This window comes from Cyanistes caeruleus, chromosome Z (genome assembly GCF_971803275.1).
Source record: "Cyanistes caeruleus chromosome Z, bCyaCae1.hap1.1, whole genome shotgun sequence".
Lineage (NCBI taxonomy): Eukaryota > Metazoa > Chordata > Aves > Passeriformes > Paridae > Cyanistes > Cyanistes caeruleus.
In genome coordinates this window covers 12,387,238-12,399,792 of record NC_141732.1, presented here as the reverse complement: position 1 = coordinate 12,399,792, position 12,555 = coordinate 12,387,238, and the positions used below count along the sequence as shown (strand labels likewise).

Sequence of the window (12,555 nt, the reverse complement as noted above, 5' to 3'; positions counted from 1 at the left end):
CCAGAATTGCCAGCTCATTCTGCTTGTTTTCATACACTTCATTACACATCTAGTTACCAACAATCCAAATTTTCTTCTTTTTAACATCTGTTTAGATTTTAGCCCTTTTCCTTGGTTCCTTCTGCATGCCACTCACTTCTCATCTTTTCTTTTTTCCTTTCTTCTTACTTTTCTTTTTTAAAATCTCCCTCTTTTGGTAGCTGTTACAAATTTCAGGTACCTGTTTTTCTCTTTCTCAGACACCACACGCGGTTCTGCTGTTAAAAGGTTTTCTATCTCATTTGCTCGACACCCAACCAATGGTACGTTTTGCTTTTATTTTAAAAACAAAATAGAAAACAAAAGGTTCCTTGCTTCATCCCTTTTATTTTTATTTCAAATACGGGTGTACAGTATCATCCAGCCGTCTGTTGTTTCTAACTTCAAGCACAATTCCAAATATATTTGTAATCATTAGATATCCTAAAACCTTTCTTTACCATTCATTAGTATAAATACAACATCAAAATTCATTACTTAGAAAAACTTGTGAAAAAAAAAAATTAAGTGCTACTGTTAATCATGATCTCTCTAATAAATTATTCTTCAGAAGTTCTTGTGTGATCAGACTCTATGGTACAAGATACAGACACTGAAATCTGATCTTATTAGACGTACACTTCTTGATAGCTGCTGCTTCTTCTTTGTCTTTCTTCTGCTGAACTGATTCTCTGAGCCTGCCCATTCTAAAATAAACCCTTGACAGCTGGAGTTTATGACTATCTTCTTGAAGTGATGCTAAATTACAAAAACAAAAGCAGAAGCTTTGGTTCTATTCCTGCTAAATTGCTACATTTTTTATGGGACAAAAATTTATTTTACCTTATCATACTTCTCTGTTCATCAGATGTGCAAATTACTTAAATATTGCACTAAAAATCACAGCAAGAGAGCTGTGACTTCTTGAGCAGCACTGACCTCTTGAGCTTCAAGAGTGAGAGCTGTCTTCAGTTTGCAAAAATTCTCGTTTAACACACAGGACAGAGGTATGTCTTTTTCTTCCTCAGCAAAATATTTTGTGCCTCCCTTTCTACATGATTGAATAGGCCCCAGATATATCCTGTTAATGAAAAGTAGACTCAGTCTTCAGGACCCACTGGACTTCTCCAGATTTCTTAACTGCAGTTTTAAAAATGTGCATGACTACTGTCTGAATTCAGTGATAGTAATATTGAAATTGCAGTGGAAATCATCAGTATTTTCATGTTAGATTCAAAATACATTTTCTTAGAAAGAAAGTTTTTAAAAAAGAAAACTTGAGTTTTTGTTTAGCTTTGTTTAGAAGCAGAGTAGTATTTTGTTATATTCATATTAAATCCATAGTGACTTTTTTGCACTGCAGTGCTTCTTGAAGGAAAACTATAGTAAGGCTAAATTTATACTATTAAGACTGCGTTTGATCTAAAAGGCCAAATCTAATGTCCTATCTCAAGTAGAAAAGTCAGGAATCCATTTTTTGTGTTACAACTCAAAACCAAACAATATTCCCAAAACATACAAGGTCAGAAAGTAAGAACTGCATTTGAGAATCTGTGGCTAATAACAGGATTACTTTCTGTTCCATTTAGTCACTTTTTGTGAGTCCATTCACTAAAAAAATCTAAATAGCTTTTATTGATGACATTGATTGTACAGATTCACTTAATGCAGCAGTCTTACCACACATCTTTGACAAGATCAATGCATGCAGTATGAGCTCCTATGAACCCTAAGTAAATAGTAGGCTTCCAGGGCTTCTCTACTAACATAATGCCATATTGATGTTGTTTTGTCTGTCCTCTGGACTATGATTTTAATTATCCTTGTCCCTTTCACTCTGTTTTTTTCATACTTCTATGTTGTTATCACACCCTCTTAACTCATTTCAGACTTCCCCCCCCTCCCATCTTTAGTTCAAGGAACATGGTGAAACAAGTATCTTCTGAAAGTGCTATACCTTATTTTCTGGGCCCCTGCAGAACACCTACACCTCTTTAGGTGCTGGTCCATTTCCTCTGTGGAATTTCTAGGCTCCAGTGGTATGTCTCTACAGCTTTTGAATCTTAAGAAGCAGGGTGGCTTTTTGAGATGCTGCGTTAACCCTTTCATTGTCTTGCGTTTTGATGCTTTATACAGGCAAAAATCAAAGGCTGTTAGTGTACAGGAAATTGCCTTCTTAAAGGGATACTGTTGGGCTTCTTCATCATAAAATTTCAAATTTATTCCTTATAACATCACAGAATACTTATCAGAAAACATTTAAGTAAAACACCACACATAGATTTCCAGATTATGTTTTAAGCCATATCCCTTAGACAAAAAGATAATACAATCTGCTGGGATATGACAATTCCGATTGACAGCAGAAAACAAAAAATTTGGAGGGGAACAAGAAAATTTTATTTCTTCTCTTTTTTCTTTTAAAGGGCACGAGTGCATTTTGGAATTCCTTTCTGTTTCTCTATGACATGCACTATTACAATAATAGTAACTAAAAAGTTAACCTGACTTTGTCCCACTTCATTAATTGCAAAATCAGAAAAATAAATTTTCATTCAAGTGATAGTGACTCTTCTGTCAGGGTAAAGAGAAATCTTAGATTTTACTGTAAGGCAACAAAAGGGTTTGCGCTTGACATGCATGGATATAGTTATTTAGGATATTAATATGTATGGCAAGCATCTTAGTGCTAACACTGAAGGTTAGCTACTGACTTCATAGAAGAATAGAAATTATATAGTATGGTGGTGGCTTTTTTGTACACAAAACCCAAGTCTTCATGAAGTGCAACAATTTGTTTATAATTTTGTATATAAGTTTATAAACAATTTGTTTTTAATTTAAGTGAAGATGACATAAGTACACCTCAGTTGCTTTGAATATTGGTAGCAATGGTCCCCACAATTTGAATATGACTAAGGTGGATCTAAATATAAGCATAGACATTTGGGGGTTGAAATCTTGTTGAATTTCTTCTTTATGCTAAGTACTAATGGGGAGTGAATGGGCAACATTGGATATCACAGGAACATTGTTTCATATTATTTTATGGGAAATAACAGTTCACAGTCATAATGTTGCTTCTAATAAATGTACCTTGAACTGAAATTCTAAACATTATTGAATTCACTATTGCTTCTTCATTTAATTGTCTTAGAAGAAATTTACAGTATTGAATTGCAGAGTTATAATGTTACAGCTGTATGTTGAAAACACTAATGGACATGTTTTCCTCTTCTGAAATGCAACTGGATGAAAAGCCGTTTACTGAGTTACCAAACCTGAATCACTTTAGAGGACTGAAAATCTTTTTTTAGCTAAGATGTGTAAATGCTTTTTAGTCTGTTAGTAATGTGGATATGCATGGTTAGTGTATGATCAATACTAACATAGAAAAGCAAAGTCCAATAAATCTTTAGATTCTTGGGTTGCTTTACTTACCTGTTCTAATATGAAACTTCTAGTTTTTCAATACTGTTTTTAAATGCATAAAGGTAGGTGTATATCTGTCTCAGAAAGTAAAACCATGTAACCTTAAGGTATAAAAATGCTAACAGTGGCTTTCCTTTGATATTAAAGGCAACAGTTTGTTTTCACAGAATACTGAAGATGATAGAACATGATTTCTGCAAATTTATTTCTTGGAAGATACAGCATTTTTAGCTCTTGTCTGCTAACAAAATAGTATACTTTCTTGCATGAATAAGTTACTATTTAGTCTTGTGCCAGGTATCAAAATGAGTAGAAAAAATACTACCTTTTCCTGACCTTTTTTTTTTCAGTTATCTGCTAAATTTGTCTTAAAGGAAAATTATTTTTCATTAACTGATTTGGGAGGAGAAGATAGTTCTCATGTTTGAATAATTTATGTGCACACATATACTTCATGTGTACAGGGAAGTTGTATCCCATGGTATGTTTCACAGTATGTTTAGCTGGAAATTGGCTAATCTTGTTCCAACTCCTGTAATATTTAATTTCCATGATTTCAAGAGACTTATGCCTGAGTGTGCTAATGTAAACTAAGCACTTCTAATCATGCATGAATGCAGTAGCTTAAATCCTGTCTTATGTTTGGAAATCTCTTTTTTTATTATTTTTTTCTTTTAGGTTTTGAACTGTATTCCATGGTGCCTTCTATTTGCCCTTTGGAAACTCTACACAATTCCTTGTCTCTGAAGCAGGTGGATGAATTTCTTGCTTCTGTTGCTGCTCCATCAAGGGAGAATCTACAGGAGACATGTACTGACTATAGTTTGTAATAATGTTAATTTTAAATTCTTAACTATTGTATAGTTAATCTTTGCAGTGCTTTGCAGCTAACAAGTAAACAAAGGATACTGCTTTTGAAGAAAATGAAAACATACGTAAATGATAATTTTACATTTTGCACTATCCTTCTGTGGGTATGGACATGTATAATTCACTGAAGTAATGTCTGCATTGGCTGAGGTAGTAAATTAAGGATTTAATGGAATCATAGTTAGTTTACTTCCTTTATTATTACATTGACTTCTCTGTACTGTCCACACTCAGCTGAATTACAGGTAATGCTTTTCAGGGAGCATGCAGTATTCCCAGCTTTATACTGTTGTACTGTTGTACTGGCAGTAACATCAGCAGAACAGTCTTGCATTTATACTTAAAACTTTGTATTTCCTGTTTCTTTTAGTATTACCTAGGGTTTCACCTGTAGAGTGCTTTGCAGTTCCTTAATTTTTTAACAGTTTGTGCTGCACTTCTAAAGTTTAGGTGATCTTGAATGGAAATACTGCTGAATTCTATCCAGGTGCATGTGTCTGGGGAATTGATTTCCCATTGTGATTCTACTGCTGTGTCTTTGGAAATGGTTTCAATTAGGTCAGATTTACCACATAATAGGATGCTTATAAATAAATGTGTCAGGTGATTGAAAACCATTTTTCCTAAGGAAGTGTCTAAAGACTCATGCTTTGATCAGGAAACTTGTACTTGCCAGTTCTGATACAACAGTATGGACCTGGATACAACCTGTTTGGACTTTTTTCTGCTACATGATTTTTCCTTTTTCCCCCCCATTATTTTATACAGTTTACATTTTAATCAACAGCTTATTTGATAGGGCATGCCTCCTATATTAGCGAGAGAATATAATTGATTTAAGAAAATTTATGTTACTGAGAATGAGCTCAGAGAGGCTTACGAGTATATGAAAATTCTCAGTTACTTAAAAAATGTCTTTTTATACTGGTTAGGAATTTTGTGTGTCATCAACATCAGTTCAGAATTCAGAGTATACAAGATGAAGAAATACAGAAAAACAAAACGTGTCACACTCCTAGCATATGATTGTCACCTTTCTGCCAAGGAGTGGTTGGAAAATAGACCCGATACAATTAAAGTCATAGATATTTAGTTCTCCTGGTTTTCTGTACCATTTGGAGGTTGTCTGGAAATAGTGCATTGTGTACACTTTTCATAGATATGTTGGACTTAAAGCCTATTCAGGTGCAATCTTCATAACCTATGAGAAATAACACTAAAGCTTTTGCTAATCTTCTGGCAAGGCACCTGTTACTGAAATTCTGCTGTAACAGCATGAACTTACTGTGTTGCTTTCTGTGGTTAAAAAAAAAAAATTAAGACTTGTCTTTTATGTTGTGAAGTTTTAACACTAGAGTCAAAAATTGGTAGCTGAGCAGCTGGTTGTATAAATGTGGTATCTCTTTTGCTGCATGGATACACAGTCCTATGGCTACAGTTTTTGACATCTGGTTTAGATGAGAATATTTTTATTGTTAATGGTTTTTTTCCCCACAATTTCAGCTTCTCCAATTTACATGATGCCCCTTTCAGGAAGAAAAATTTCTTTAAATACATTTACCCCTGCAAAAATTCAACCAACTCCACTTGAAACTTTGCCTGAAAGGCTAGCAGTAGAGAAACTAACCCTATGTAAGTAAATTCTGTCAAAGGCAGAATGACTAACTTGATTATTTTCAGCACTATAATTCTTCCTTACATATTACATGACTCAGTAAGGCAGCTGTTTCTTAACATTCCCTGCCTAAGTAGAAAAATTTTGTGGGTCAGTGAGAACTCAGTAGCATTGCATAAATAGCTTTAACAGTAAAATGGTGTTAATAGTTACTTTCTCCAGTTCTCTGAATTGTTTCATTTTCTATGGCCTGAAGTTCATGAGCTTTTGCTCTGATGTATGACAGCTATCTTCAAGTAAGACAAAGTAAATTCATTTACTTAAATGGCTGAATTTCTAAGCTGTTTTCTGAAACTTAATGTAGAGCTCTGTGACTCTGTTCTGACTAAAGCTACCAATAACATGGTGATGCATTCAGTCATTAGTATGTTCAGTCTGAACTGTTGGCCAGCTGCACTGTCTGCTTTTGGATGTTTGTGCTGTTTAGACACCAGATTTCACTTGGATTTCATACACCATTTGATAGTGTAGCTTATTTGTTTCTGTGCTAGATAACATGCATTTTTCTTGCCTTAGATGCTTTTTAGTATGGATATATGGCTATTAAGACAAACGTAATGTTTCTTTTCTCTCTATCTATACAGCTACCCTTGGATGTCCTGTAAATGTATCTAATATTAAATCATCTCTTGAAGAGGCCTCACCAGGTGCAGAACTTTGTGGTGAAACTCCTGAGAAAAAATGATCAGACAAAACTGGAAACATCTTCTTAAATGGTTCTTTAGTGTGCATTCTAGCAAATTACTGAACTGTCAAAAACCATTCATGTCTGCATCTGCAATTCATAGTGCACTTAAGAATCTTTATACATGGTTAACTAGTGTACACCATATTTAGGTCAAGTGTTTTCCTCATTTTCGAAAACATTTCAGGAAATATACTTACCAGTTTGATGAACTGCACACCTTTTAATGGAAAAGCTGCACATGAACCTTTTCTGTGTCTTCAAATACCTACTGTACACCTGTTCAAAAAATATCATATGTGTTACTGTGGCTCTGTTGATGTCACTGTAATGATAGCACTGTCTGTTGTCATCATAAACTTCTATTTTCAGGAGTTTATAATCTCCCTGTGAATTTCTTCTGTGTGCTGAAATGTAACACACATCTTGACTTTTTTAAAATTTAACTACATTTCCAAAGAGATCTCTTTTCCCTGTTTTGGAGATAAGCAGATATTTTCTGCATTTTAATTACTCTGTATCATATATGCTGCAATAATTAAGCATGATGGAGTGAGTTCATGTATCAGCACTTCTGACTAGTTTTTTTCTGTTTACACTGGACCTGTAACATTCAAATCTACTTTCGCTTTTATTATTCAGTACACATGCTTGTATACAGGTGCCTATATATCATCCAGCAGATAAAACTGTCTTTTATATGTTTTTATCAAAACCTTATTTTGCTGACTAAAAAAACCAGTTTTTCTTGACATATCTTTCTAGAAAAAGGTGATATTAAAAAGCAGGTTTTGTAGAAGGACATATGACGACAGCTAGTCTGCTACTAGGTTTATTCTAAAAATTGTAAATATTCCATTTGTGCTTTATTATCATCCTTTCACCAGAGAGAGACTGTGGACTACCAGAACTTAGTGCATACTGTTGCAAAATACTCAGGATTCATAATGGCCTGGGAATTTTCATACCTCCCTCCTTCCAATGTAGGTGGTTCACAGCAGCTCTCAAAACAAAAACCTCAAAAAATCCAAACAAACCAACAAAAAAACCGCCAATAAACAAACAACAAAACAGCCCACCCCCTTAAAACCAAACAAATTAAAAGAACACCCAAAAAAACAGGAAAAAAACCTCACAAAGCAAACAAGCAAAAAAGGGAAAAAAACCCCCAACATTTTATAAGAGAGGTAAGAAGCATTTCTAAATTGGTGGAATGTGGCTTTGTGGTGTTATTTAGAATAATTATCCAGTCTAAGCAATTGTAATTTTTTTCTGTGGCATGAAACATTAATGGGTTATGAGTATCCCAAATGTATGAAAATATAGACTAGTTCTTTAAGTTCAAGTGGCTTAGTAGTAAGAATGGACTTCATAACTACCAGTTAGGTACTTCTTACCATGTTTCAGCTGCAGAAGGCATAGCTTATGAGTAAAATGTTTAAGTAGGGCTCTTACTTGTCTCCAGAGCCAGTGCAACTATAGTTACATACACTTTGTCACAGGGTCTTTTTTCAGTGTTTGCCATATATGAAATGGCTTCAGCAGACTATTTCTAACAATGCTGGTTAAATACCAAAAATATGAAGGGTTTTGCAGCTATATTCTTCAAGCATTTCATTTACTGTAGTGTAATTGTGTTGCTGGCAATGTTGGTCTTGCATACAACTGAATATACACTTGTTTACTGTATAAAAAAAAAACCTAAAAATTTAAGTATATCATTCCAATCAACCAAAACTGCAGCATAAATTTTTTTATGTGCTCCTAAATAAAACCAAGGTTACTGGCAACTTCTCTCTATTGTTTTTTCTTTTAAAAGCACTGTGAAGTATAGTGAGTAGCTGAAAAAGTAATCTCAGTGGAAAACAATTTACATATAAGCCATTAATTTACAAATAAGCCAAAATAATTCTTGGTGGTAAGGATGTGGCATAAAAGTAAAGGCAGTATAATTTTATACTGAAATCACTCCTCAGATAGATCAGTGGCAGTCACACGTTCTGCAGTGTCATGTTCCAGAATGGTAACATCAAATACAGAACCACTCTGAGTGCTCTTCTACTTCCTGTTGAGACTGACAATAGGACATAATGTGCACTGCACAGATTTGAATCTATTTTTAATTCAGTGTCTCTATGTAATACCACTCTCACCTTAAACTTTTTGAACTATACAACCCATTCCAACCAGATTTGACAGAGGTCAAAGAACATGGTTACAGAAAACTGGTGTTCAATATATGACTGTGACTCCCAAAATATTGCCACCCTGCAATGTAATTCAAGCGATTATTTAGCATTTCTTCAAAAATGAAGCATCATTACAAAATAGACCAACCACAAAAATCTGTGTGAAAACTCACAAAATTAATTTAAATCCTTTTTAATGTTTCTTTATTATAATAAATAAATTTCAGTTATGTAATTATCCAAGCACACAGAAGCTGTTAAGGGAAAGTAGATGTGGTTCCAAAGTTTAATTTTGCAGAAATCCAAATTAACAAGCCTAGGGAGGTATGCATAAAAGAAATAATTATTATATAATAATATATCAAAAATAATGATCATACTTTGAACAACAGCATCAAAAACAGTTCAAAGTATAATGGCAGAAGAGATGTAACAAAGATTTTTAAAAGCTATTTCAGTGCAATAGACAAGTGGCAGAACATAGGGGTTTAAGACTACTTCCTGTCATCTGACACAGACAGAAGCATAATATTCCTTAATATTTCCTGCTTTTTTTCTTAATCAATTTACAGCAACTGTATTTTGGATAGTCCCATAAGTAACTTACTAAAGAAAAACAAAATAACAAACATTCTGCAAAAAGCAGTGTAAGCAAACAAGTGTACTTTCTAGTAGTAGTTCATATTTCTTTTATATTTTCTAATTAACAGTCTTCATTTTGCTTGCTTTTGTGAGGACAAATTTCATTAAGCATTTTTAAGTGCTAATTTTTTGATTCCCCCTCTTAACCTTAAAAATAACCATCTTGTGCTCTGAAATACAGAAACTGGCTTAACACCAAAGCAGTCCAGAGTGTATTACTGTGAAAAACAGATGTTGAATAAAAAAAACAGGTCAAATATTTTATCTCTAAAAAAGAGAATGTGTGAGTGTGGGAATGGCATCAAATATGGACCTAGGAGGAGGAGAATGCACTAACTACAGAGAACAGCCATATTATAAAAGGTAGAAGCTACTGTAGAAAAGACCTTACAGGAAGCTTAAATTCTGCATTGATAGAAAACCAGTTCTAAAGCGGACTTGTTTAAAAAAAATAAAAATAGACTGGAATAAAAAGTTGCCACTGTGTATATATAGAATGTAGTATACACAAACAGACTTCTAATCCAGAGTTCTGAAATTTAGAATTTACAGAATGTTCTGTCAAAGAGATAAGTCACTGACAAGGGAAAACAAGGTAATTAGGTGACATGCATTTTGCAGCAGATCCAGAATAGTTCTATTACTGATGTGGGCCAGAGATTTCCAGGGTCAGCTCAGATAGGTTTTCTTGTTCTCTCTGGCTCAGCCCAGGAGGGGCCTGAACCGAGGCTACTGTTTTGGCCCTGATTCGGGTTTGGGCTTTCCAGCCCTTCTTTGAACACTCGTCTTTGGGATCAGGCGAAGGAGCGAGGGGAGGACTCTCTTCTGGTTTGCAATTTACAAATTTATTCTCTAAGGAGAAATCCAGGAGAAAAGACAAAGGACGGGGGGTCTGACCGTCTCCTTTTAAAGGGTTAACGCCTTGGGAGGATGGGAATTGTGAGAAGCAATTAAAAATCACAGCTGGCGGGCACACAAACTTTCTACGAATAAAATACCAACAGGTGAAGATAAGCGGTGACGGGCATGGGAATTCTCTAGTTAATTTCCGAGGGCTAGGGGTTTTTGCAAGACGGGGTGGAGGAGAGGGGGAGAGATGGCGCTGCCTGCGGCTCTGCTGCTGGAACACGAGAAACCGCAAACACACCGGCAAAAGCGGCAGAGACACCGCGCCGGGCCCGGAGGAACAAAAAAGGCGGATGTCCAGCGGCGGTGCCCGCCGGGGCCCCGACGGCAAAGGAGCAGGCCTCCCTCGGCCTTGCGGGCCGCCCGGAGGGAAAACGGAGGCGGACACGGTGCGGGGAGAAACACGAGCTGAGGCCGGGGCCTGCGGTGTGGCGGGCCGGGGCCTGCGGTGTGGCGGGCCGGAGCCTGCGGTGTGGCGGGCCGGGGCCTGCGTGAGGGAACCCGCTGCGGGGTAAGGCGGCAGCGGGGGCCGCCCGGCACCGGCCGCGGGGCACAAGCGGGGGAAAAACAAACACGAAAGCCTCTAACCTTACTGGCAAACTAAAAAGCCCACCACAACATATAATAAATTATCTTTGCTTCCAACTAAGCTTTTTTGGTCTGGTTGCAACTGCCTTACTAAATCTCCTATTTCATCTCTCCAGAAGAAGGAATAACTGCTCCTTTACTTAATAAAGTTATTATTTGTTGTATACTTAAACAAGTACTAAAACCATGTGAATCTTTTCAAATCTGAGTATAAGTCAATTCAGACGTCCTGTCTTATTTGTCTTCAGACTCTTGATAGCTTTTTCTCTTTTGGGTGATGGCTGGGACTGTCTTTAGATTTAAAATATTATATGTAAAACTTCCATAAATTATTTTAAAAGGCTACTCTGAAAAGTAGTTCGAACTATTTATGAACTTAAACTGAGTCTGTAGACATTTTTAAAGAGTACTCGCTCAGAACATGTAGCGTTACAAATACTGAAAAATAGAAAAGAAAGCAAAGGAGAAGATTCAACCAAGAGAATTCAAAAGACTGAAATGACATTGTATATGAAACAGAATGGAATGAAAAAAGCAAATACCTGGAGGTTCCTGCCTTTTCTAGCTTCCATATTAGTTATGAGAGACTAAAACTGTGTGCAGTTCTGGGCCACAAAAATTAAGAACAATGTTAAGGCACCTGAATACATACAGAAGACAGCCAGGCAGGTAGAATGGCTGGAAAGTCTGTCCTGCAAGGCGTGGTGGGGTTTGGAGAGAAGGAGGCTGAGGGGCAACATCACTGCTGTGTTCAGCTCCCAGAGGAGGGAAAGTGGGGAAGGAGGTGCTGAGCTCTTCTCCCTGCAATTCAGCAACAGGGTTTGTGTGAGAATGGTTCAAAGCTGCATCAGGACAGGTTCTGACTGGACATTAGGAATGACAAGGGTGGTCAAACCCTAGCACAGGCTTTCTAGGGAGGCGGTTGATACTCTGAACCTGTCAGTGCCTTAAAAACAGGCATCTAGATTATGTCCTTCATAAGGGGCTAGAAATTTTGTCAGCCCTGAAGCAGTCAGGCAGTTAAACTAAATGGTCATTGTAGGCCCCTTCCAACTGTTCTGTTCTATTCTTACTTATTCTGTTATTAATTGACATATATTTTAACCTCAATATAGGCTATGTATCCAATCCAAAATCAGTAAGGTTAAACAAGGATCATAGAAACACAGAGTAACTCAGGATGTAAATGGCCTCAGGAGGACTGTGGTCCAATGTCTTGCTCAAATCAGAATCATCTGTGGGACCAAACCATGTCACTTTATCCAGCTTGGCCTTTACAGTCTTGAAGGATAGAGACTACACCGACTCTGTGAGCAATCAGGTCCACTCACAGACGTGTCTTTATCACTTCTCTTCCTCCTTAACTATGTACAGTTTGATTTTGATAAAGTTATGTTCAGTTAAAAGACCTACAGCAACATAGGCAAGTATTTTCTTCTCCCTACACATGTGCACACTAAGTGCATATTTTGTTAAAGACTGGTCAAAAACTTTACTTCCCTTTCCCAGTAACTTTTAGACCTCATGGTGTAAGCCAGTGTGTCTTTTCG

General features: G+C 36.3%; 1 protein-coding gene across 49 annotated transcripts in view; it reads left to right on the top strand.

Annotated features, from left to right (window-relative positions):
- The window catches only part of PPIP5K2 (diphosphoinositol pentakisphosphate kinase 2), a 52,816-nt gene extending 44,346 nt beyond the window's left edge, over positions 1-8,470 (top strand). For 22 of the 49 annotated variants that reach the window (XM_023943389.2, XM_023943387.2, XM_023943386.2 and 19 more), the window contains 3 exons: positions 4,129-4,260; positions 5,824-5,952; positions 6,580-8,470. In XM_023943389.2, coding sequence (XP_023799157.1) covers positions 4,129-4,260; positions 5,824-5,952; positions 6,580-6,680 — 362 coding nt within the window. In that variant the 3' untranslated portion in view covers positions 6,681-8,470. Of the gene's footprint in view, positions 1-239; positions 303-886; positions 1,026-4,128; positions 4,261-5,823; positions 5,953-6,579 lie in introns of all 49 variants that reach the window. The other 27 variants (XM_086868592.1, XM_086868588.1, XM_086868601.1 and 24 more) reach the window with 4 other exon arrangements.
- Positions 8,471-12,555: the final 4,085 nt, after the last annotated feature.